Raw genomic sequence first — 9,780 nt, 5'->3', positions numbered from 1 at the left:
TATAAATATGTTAAAGAGTAATAAATTTAAATTTTGATTTAAAAATTATTATAAATACAAAAGTTAATAATATGAAAAATTTAGAAAAAAAAATCTAGTTTAAAAAGTTTTTAATAAATACATACTTTTTATAAATATATATTTACATAATTTAGTTTATTTTTAAAATTACACTATTCATTAATTTTTTTACAATATTTTTCCAATTAATAAAACAACTCTTTTTTAACTAATACAAATTTTATAAATGTGTTAAAGAATAATATAGTTAATAATATAGTTAATTTTATAATTATGTTAAAGAATAATAAATTTAAATTTTGCTATAAAAATTATTATAAATACAAAAGTTAATAATATGAAAAATTTAGAAACAAAAAAATCTAGTTTTAAAAGTTTTAATAAATACATAATTTTTATCAATATATATTTACATAATTTAGTTTATTTTTAAAATTATACTATTCATTAATTTTTTACAATATTTTTCCAATTAATAAAATTACTCTTTTTTAACTAATACATATTTTATAAATGTGTTAAAGAATAATATAGTTAATTTTATAATTATGTTAAAGAATAATAAATTTAAATTTTGATATAAAAATGATTATAAATACAAAAGTTAATAATATGAAAAATTTAGAAACAAAAAAAAATATATAGTTTTAAAAGTTTTTAATAAATACATAATTTTTATAAATATATATTTACATAATTTAATTTATTTTTATAATTATACTATTTATTAATTATAATTTTTTATTTGAATTTTGGCGACATTTTATGACTGTCGGCATTGGACTTTTATTAATTGTCGGCGTTAGGGTCAATAGCGATGAATTAACTATCGGCGTTGGGGTCAATAGCGACACATTTTAACTGTCGATATTTGTCTCGAATTAACTATCGGCGTTGGGATCAATAGCAACACATTTTAACTGTCGACATTGGTCTCGAATTAACTGTCGACATTGGTGTCAATAGCGACACATTTTAACTGTCGGTGTTGGGGTCAATAGCGACAGTCAAAAACAACGGTGACAGTTATTATCTGTCGGCGTTGGTCTCTATGCCTACAATTTTTAACTGTCGGTATAGAGTCCCGCTATACAATTACGACAGTCAATAGAGTTGATTGTCGTTGTTGGGTGTTGAGAAAACTCAGTTTTGTAGTAGTGACAAAAAGAGTTTTGGCAATACCTTTCATTTGGTGAGGGAATTCTTATTTTATTTTTTATTTTTTAAAAAGATTATTCTAGTGTTGAAAATAGGTAAGATGCAAATAAGAATAATAAACAGACACATAAACATAAAACATTTAACATTTAACATTATTTTTTCGCCGTTACTAATTTTTAATATTATGATTAAAAAAATTTCTTTTCTTATGTGACAATACGACATATAGCATTAGTACACCTAGACGACATATTTTTCAGGGTAAAGAAAGTTCGATCTAGACTCATGAGTAATAATAACCGAAGGGGGCATTAATTACTGTAGTTACTGCCTAGTCGATGATGATCACCATGCACTATAATATTTGTTCATTTATTTGGCCTTTGCTCGGCAACGTAAGACATTGATTCATTTATCTCCCATTTGGATAATCAGTTATCTCGGAGAACACAGTCCCAGACATTCCTTTCCTAGAGTCGTCTGTAGTAGAACCCTGCTCGCTACTACTGATAATTTTAGTCACGGTGTTGCTTTTTGACTCAGTCGTGTCTGCCCAGCTACTAGTAAATGCCCCATCGCTGTCATTGCTATAATTTTTCAAGAGAGCCACCTCTTCCACAGACATCGTTTTCATGATTTTCCCACCAACACTGTCATTGCCCTCCGCATTATTCTGCAACTGCATTGCAAACTCCAGACCCCACACGATGTCCTTCATTGACGGTCTTTCCGTCCCGTTATCCAGCATACATTGAACGGTTAACTCACCGTATTTCTTCAGGCACTCTGGTGCAATCTTACCCGTCAGATACGGGTCAATAATCTCATTAAGTCTTCCGTTGTGATAGCAACTCTGTACCCATTCGGCAAGGCTCACTTGTCCCTTCTCTGCGGTCCTTACTATAGGTGGCCTACCACATAGAGCCTCACACAAAACGACACCAAATGAGTAAACGTCGGACTTCTCTGTCAGCTGTTGACGCCTGTAGTATTCCGGGTCCAAATACCCAACACTACCCTTGACAACTGTGGTGAGATGGCCTTTGGACATGCTAGTGGGGCCAGTTTTTGATAAACCAAAGTCCGAAACCTTGGCCACCCATTTTTCATCCAGCAAGATATTTGTAGTTTTAACGTCACGATGGATGATCGTATACTCTGTCCCAGTATGGAGATAGTGCAATCCATTAGCTGCTCCAATACAAATTTCGAGCCGTTGTTTCCACGTCAGAGGTGGGTTTTCAGTTTTGTAGAGATGGTCACGGAGGGTTCCATGGGCCATGTAATCGTACACGAGGATCATCTCACGGTCATCGTTGCAGTAACCAATGAGAGAGACAAGATGGCGGTGGCGGAGATGGGAGAGCAGCTCGATCTCAGTCTTGAACTCTTGGATCCCTTGCGATGACTCAGACTTCAGACGTTTGATGGCAACCGGCGTGGTCCCATTGTCTATGTATCCTTTGTACACGTTACCGAATCCTCCGACCCCAATAATGAAAATATCTTCGAAATTATTTGTGGCATCTATGACCTCAACCAGTGAAAAGTAACGACAACGATCAGACGGCAATGATGATGACCCTCCAGTCTTGCTTGACTTAGTAGCGGTTAGAGAAATGTGGCCGGATGCTTTGACTTTTCTTCCTCTCCGGAGAACCAAGAAGCCAATGAAGGATAGTGTAACTGCTGCACCGGATACTACACCGGAAATTATTCCAATAATTGATGTTCGGTTTGTTTTATTCTTTATCTCATTCTTCATGCTGGGTAGATGAGGAAGGTCAGGATTAGGTCCGGCTAAGTTGCCTTCAGTATCGTTCAATTTGAATATTTCTACCCCATTTAAAATTGCATCAGAATATGTCGTTTCCCCATCGTCTGGGTTTGCCTGCAGAGCTATAGAGAGATTTTTCTTCTTCTCGCCTACTCCTTTATCAACCCATACGATGTAGTCCTTAAAATATGGAGAATATTGACCGCCACTCCATGCTATCACATCCGCGTATCTTTCCACTGTCTGATTCAGCATGAATATAATAAATCTCCGATCACCCTCTGACTTAACTCGAGGATCAATCTCGCAAAAGTGCAACCTTACCATGTAATAAAACCCTACATCTAAAGGGAATTCCCATGTAAGATTGTAGCCCTTGTTTATGGCAGCCGTTCGACCCATAGACCTGGCGGTTTGATAGAGCCGTTGAGGTGCGATGTAGTGTGCGATTCTCTTTGACATTACCAGACTAGCATTAGGCAGCATAGGTGGTAAAGCACTTAATAAATAAGACTGCATCGTCAGATAAAGAGATTGTTCGCAGTTCAAGTCCTCCCAACTACGGAAGAAATCGGCTTCAGCTGGAGAGATAAACTGTCCACCAATATTAACTCGATACACATTCTCCATAGCAGTGTTGTTATTCAAGACATACCTATACACCTGCCCTACATAATTAAGGTATCCTTCGTGCTCTGAGTAATATAGATCCGCGGGCATGGACACAATTTCGATTCCATTGACGAAAGCAATAGCGTCAGAAATTGAAGAGGTGGGACTAAATTTTAAGGTTAGGTTAGAAGTCTCTACAGCCACGCAGAATTCTTTCACTAATTTGTCTCCGCTGCAAAGACCCTTAGAATTAAGAATAACGCTGAAGTTTCTTAGAAAGTTGTATTGACCCGCTTCGACGGAGAAGAAGGCTTTGGAGTTATCAAAGTCCTTGTATTTGGCTGAGGAGAAATGCAACCGGATGAACTTTATGCCAGAGATTACTGGTATCGTGTAGGTGAATTCCGAGTGGGAGAATCGTGCTGTTCTATATGGTACTTCGTCGACTTTGTTAACAGCCTCCGTGTTTCTAGAGGCGCTATTATTTTGACTCGTTGAGACAAACAGTTTTGAGCTGACGTCTCCATCCCAGCTCCGTCCCTCACCTTGTCGTGTGCTGTTTACTGACGATGAGCCACAGTCGAGGGCTATGTCGTCCCCGTAGGAGTTGAGTAGTGGTTTCCCGTCAGTGACTGAATTGGTAATCGCATTAAAGACGAAGAGGAGGTATAACATAAGGAAAATCATTTGTAGTGTATGGAAAGGTAAGAAATTGCTACAGGTGTCGCTTTTAGCCATTGGGAGTTGTCAGAATTAAACAGGAAATATTGAAGCTGTTTTCTTCAATGGAATCCTTGTCTGAAGCAAGAGTTGTAATTCTATATATACTAATTACGTTACTACAATAGAAGTTATTATTAGGTCATGTTTTAATAAAGAGGATTATTAATTGCGTTGATGATAAGATGACTTTTTCGCATTGACTAGGTCAGTGATGTGCATTGACTAGGGCATCCGCAGCGCTGGTGCAAATATTGATGCCATCTGTTTTTGTGGTCCCCAAGTCAATAGATCATTACATTTTCAACTTTTTTTTGGCAATGTTGCCGTGTCTCTTTTTTTTTTTTTTTGGCCAGCCCTGGAGGTGGCCTAATGATATTTTTTATTCTGTTTACTTCTTTTTTAATTGATAAACTCGGTAGAATGATATGCTCCATATCACCCTGCATATTTCTACATTCATGCACTGCATACCATTCACATAACATACCCACTACTGCCATTTTCGACCTCACATTTTTAGAGGAATTATGGTGGTTTTGGAGCTCAAACTACTACAAATAGTACTTCTCACTTTCTTAAAGTGTGCGACCTCTGCAATTAGGCCAAATCTGAACATAACACTGTACTTGTATGTATGCTAAATATATATTTAGCATACATACAAGTACTATTGCAATACATTTATACTTTGTGTATTGCTTTTCAAAATATATATATATATTGGAAAATTCTTCTATAGGGGCTTCACTTTAAGTCCTATCGTTGGGGCTCTCAGTGATCTCGACATTTGAACAGTTTTCGATGCGATTTTTTTATTACCATATATATTGGAGCTATTTAGAGCATCAACGCGATTTTTAGAAAATTCTGAATAGTTTACAGTATCAAAAACTAGGTTCAAACATGTTCTTGCACGCGTGACTTATTTTTTTTATGCGCGTGGAAAGCAACATGTTTGAACCTAGTTTTCGGTACTGCAAAAAATTCAGAATTTTTTTAAAATTTGCAGGATGCTCTAAGCAACAACAATATACACGGTCATAAAAAAAAATTGCGCAAAAAATTATTCACGAGTCGAGAACAATGAAGAGTTCCACTGGTAGGGCTTAAAGTGAAGCTCCTATAAGAGAATTGTCCATATATATATATGAATGTTTGTATATATTTTTTGTTTTAAACCCATAAAGATTCATATATGTTCACTCTTTTAGATAATAATTTAATCATTTATTACCTTTTTCAAAATCTTGTACTAGTCCACAATTTTTTTAATTCATGTGGATCGTGCTCTACTTGTTTGTAGGGACTCTGTTGAAGATTAAGAAGAATTTGGGAGAAATCTTTGTTGAAAGCTCAGGTTAATATGAGAGATAATATTATGAGGGAAGATGTTTTTTTTAAAGAACTCAACTTGTGTTTTTGGCTTGATTTCAAATGGTGGGACTGCATCTCTATTTATAAGACTTTATGGACCTTTCTAGAAGCACAATTAAATTATTAACTAGTATATTTTTCTAGATAATTCTCATATACTAACTAAGAAATGAGAGTTCTAGAATACTAAATACTCAACAACCTCTAGTAAATACATTAACATTTTAGAAACTCTAGTAACTAGAAACTCTAATAAATACATGAAAACTCTAAATTCATGAAAATTCTAGAAACTAACCATAATAAATCAAGTTTAATATTTCGACACCCTTCCTAAAACTTCATTTTTGACTCCAAGAATGCTTCATAACTTGAGACTTCACATACTCCAACCTCACTTCTTTTCTTCCAATGCAATCTCTTAAGGAATGATAACGTGTGTGGATGTGCTTGCTTCTTTAGTGAAAGATAGGATTCTCTGCTAGTGCAAGTCTTGATTTGTTGTCAACACAAATCTCGATATGCTCCTCTTGTGGCACATTCAAATCTTTCAGGAAGTTTCTTAGCCAAATAGAATGGCAAACATAAAGTTGCAGCAACATAGTCATCTTCACAAGTTAATGGTGGGACGATTGGTTGCTTCTTTGACATCCAAGTAAAAGCAGTGCTTCCCATTGAAAAAACAAATCCGGTGGTGCTCTTTCTATCATCCAAGTCTCCACTCCAATCGCTATTGCTATATCCAACTATCTCATAATTGTTAGAAGATGAATAAAACAAGCCATAATTGGTTGTAGCTTTTATGTACCGAAGTATTCTCTTTGCAGTCTTGAAATGAGTTGTTGTTTGAGCTTCCTTATAACGACTAATGATTCCAACAACATAGAGAATATCCAGCCTCGTACAAGTTAGGTAGCGTAAACTTCCAACAAGGATTTTGTAGAGAGTTGGATCGTCTTTTTCTCCTTCGTCATGCTTTGAAAACTTGATTCCACATTCCATCAGTGTATCAACTGGATTAGAGTTATCCATCTTGAACTTCTTAAGCACTTTTGTAGCATAGCCTTCTTGAGTGATGAAAATTCCTTTGTCTTCTTGCTTCACTTCAATGCTGAGGTAAGAAGACATTAGCCCAATGTCTGTCATCCCAAACTCTTTCGCCATGTCTTTCTTCAACTCCTCAAACATACTCGGGTTGCTACCTGTAAAGATCAAGTCATCTACATACAAGCATACAATCAAAATATCGACGCTTTGATATAGAGTACATGCTCAAATGGACACTTTGAGAAATTCTTGTCTTGAAAGTACTTGTCAATTTGTGTATTCCAGGCTCTCGACGCTTGCTTTAGGCCATACAAAGCCTTCTTTAACTTCTATACTTTATCTTCATGTCCTTTTACTTCATAGCCCAATGGTTGGTCGATGTAGACTTCTTCTTTGAGGAAACCATTCAAGAAGGCAGACTTTACATCCATTTGATAGATCTTCCATCTAATTTAGGCTGCCAAGGAAATTATTAATCTAACAGTTTTAAGACAAGCAACACACTAAAAAAAAAGGCTTTTACTACAGTTTTTATGCTGGATTCACTTCGGTTTTCGCTTAAATTCGCAACCGCAGTAGTTTGGGGCGAAGAAAAAAGTAGATAAAAAGCGAAGTGAAATATAGGCTTTCTACTTTGGTTATTATGTAAAAATTGAATTAGAAAGTGATGATTGTACTTCGGTTTTTACATAAAAAACTTAGTAGTAAGGATTTAAGAGTAGTGGAGCACGTGTGGCTAGACACTTTCTACTGCGATTTTATGTAAAAATCGAAGTAGAAAGCCTACTTTCCACTTTGGTTTTTACATAAATACCGCACTAGAAAGTGCCCAAAAACTAATAAGGCGCGCATTTGGCTTGGCCCTTTTTTTACATCCTTATTCTTTCTAAACCGAAGTCATGGGCCTGTGCAACAAAATGTGGTCCTCTTTCCATTGAATTTTTAACTTCATTTTTCAAGAAAGTGAAGTAGTGTCCAATTTTTTTTAGGACCAAATCCAAAAGCGAAATAAAAGATTTTATTAAGGCTTTTACTTCAACTTTTTCGTATGCTGAGTATAATTGCTGAAGTGAAAGCCTATATTTATAGTAGTATATTTATAATAGCTGCAACTTTCTTTTAGTTAAATATGTATATATTAAATTTTTTGTTTTCTTTAAGTTGTATTTTATTATTGATTTAGTTAGGATATTTATAGACGACTTTTCCTTATGTGATTTGTTAACTTTTTAAAAAATATATATATTTTATTTCGTGTTCAAGTATTTAAATGAGTACATATAACAAATTATTTATTTTATTTAAGTACTTTATTGTTTATTTAGTTACAATATAGCTTTAATATATTTTTCTTTATATTTTGTCAACTTTTTTATAATATTTTTGTTTATTGTTATATTTGAGTAGGTATTTTGTTGACAACTTTGTTGGTGAGATCAAGCTTTGGAGGATTTTATATTAGAGGTAATATTTTAAACCTTAATGTATAATTAAGATATTGAATTTAATGGAATGTTTGAATTATAAAATAGTGGAGATAGGTTCTGGGACTGTGTGCTGCGGTGATATAAAGCTGTAATTAGGCATGTTTGATTGATTAATTTGTTTATTGTGTTTATGTGATGAATATAGGTTTATTTAAAATTTGGGAAATATGATAGAAATAGGGGAAATGCTGCCAATTTTTTTTTAAGATTTAGTAATATGAGAATAATGCATGTTTGATTGATTTGTTGATTATTTTTGTGTATATCATGTGTTGTATACATGGACGTTTTAAATTTGGGAAATGTGATAGAAATAGGGGAAATGCTCCCCAATTGTTTTTGGACATATTGTTTCCTTTATTTACTTGTCAATTAGGTAATCCACCAACCTAATTGTTCATGTTTGTTGCTTCGTTTTTTTTTTTTGTGTGTGAAGTTTGACAATGGATAGAGATAGGATGTCAGCGCGGATATGTTATCCGTGAAATATATGAATGGAGTTGAGTTTTTTTTTGCAATTTTGTGCAAGAAATACTCAATCTCCTAATAGTATTCCTTGTCCTTGTGTTAAGTGTGGTAATGTTGTTAGGATGCCAATTTTTAAAATAAAAGATCACTTATTTAGGAATGGAATAGACAAAAGTTATAAAGTATGGTTTTTGCACGGAGAAATAACGAAAGTCACTGATGGGGGGCCATTTAAGAATAATAAATATTTTGATGTGGATTACGAAGTTGATGATATTGCAAAAATGATTGATGATGCACAATGTGAATCACATGTAGATCAAATTAAATTTCAGTCAATCTTAAAAGATGCTGAGAAACCTATTTTCCCTAATTGTAAAAGGTTCACTAAATTATCAGCACTGATTAGGTTGTATAACTTAAAAGTCAAACATGGGTGGAGTGATAAGGGAATGATAGAGTTGTTAACATATTTAGGAGAATTATTACCCGAAGGTAATGAAATGTCATCTTCATTTTATGAAGCAAAGAAGACATTGCGTTCGTTAGGCATGTAACATAAAAAAATACATGCTTGTCCTAATGATTGCATTTTATATCGAAAGAGTTTGTTGATGCAATTGCATGTCCGACATGTGGCGAGTCTAGATGGAAAAAGAAAAAAAATTCAGATGTAGTTAGAAAAGGTGTCCCTGAAAAGGTTTTATGGTATCTACCACTGATACCTCGTTTGGTTCGGTTGTACCGAAATGATGATCATGGTAAAAATTTAATTTGGCATGCCGAAGATAGAGTAAAGGATGGTAAGCTAAGACATCCAGCTGACTCGCCAGCTTGGAAAACAGTAGATGTTAAATGGCCTGAATTTGGCAATGAACCGAGGAATATTCATTTGGGTCTTTGTGCTGACGGAATTAATCCACACACTTCCCTTAGTAGTAAATATAGTTGTTGGCCTGTAATGCTAGTCATCTATAATCTTACCCCATGGTTGTGTATGAAGATGAAGTTTACCATGTTGACCTTGTTGATATTTGGCCCTAAACAACCTAGAAATGATATTGATGTATACCTAGCTCCTTTAATCTATGATTTGAGCACATTGTGGTA

At 34.4% G+C, this 9,780-nt stretch overlaps 1 protein-coding gene across 1 annotated transcript; it reads right to left on the bottom strand.

The window, feature by feature from the left end:
• Positions 1–1,434: 1,434 nt before the first annotated feature.
• On the bottom strand, positions 1,435–4,258 carry LOC133814296 (receptor-like protein kinase FERONIA). The gene has a single exon (XM_062247278.1). It carries the CDS (start codon positions 4,256–4,258, stop codon positions 1,595–1,597), a length of 2,664 nt encoding a protein of 887 aa, XP_062103262.1. The 3' UTR covers positions 1,435–1,594.
• Positions 4,259–9,780: the final 5,522 nt, after the last annotated feature.

This window comes from Humulus lupulus, chromosome 2 (assembly GCF_963169125.1).
Source record: "Humulus lupulus chromosome 2, drHumLupu1.1, whole genome shotgun sequence".
NCBI lineage: Eukaryota > Viridiplantae > Streptophyta > Magnoliopsida > Rosales > Cannabaceae > Humulus > Humulus lupulus.
The sequence above is the reverse complement of the archived record's forward strand: the minus strand, read 5'-3'. Positions and strand labels throughout refer to the sequence as shown.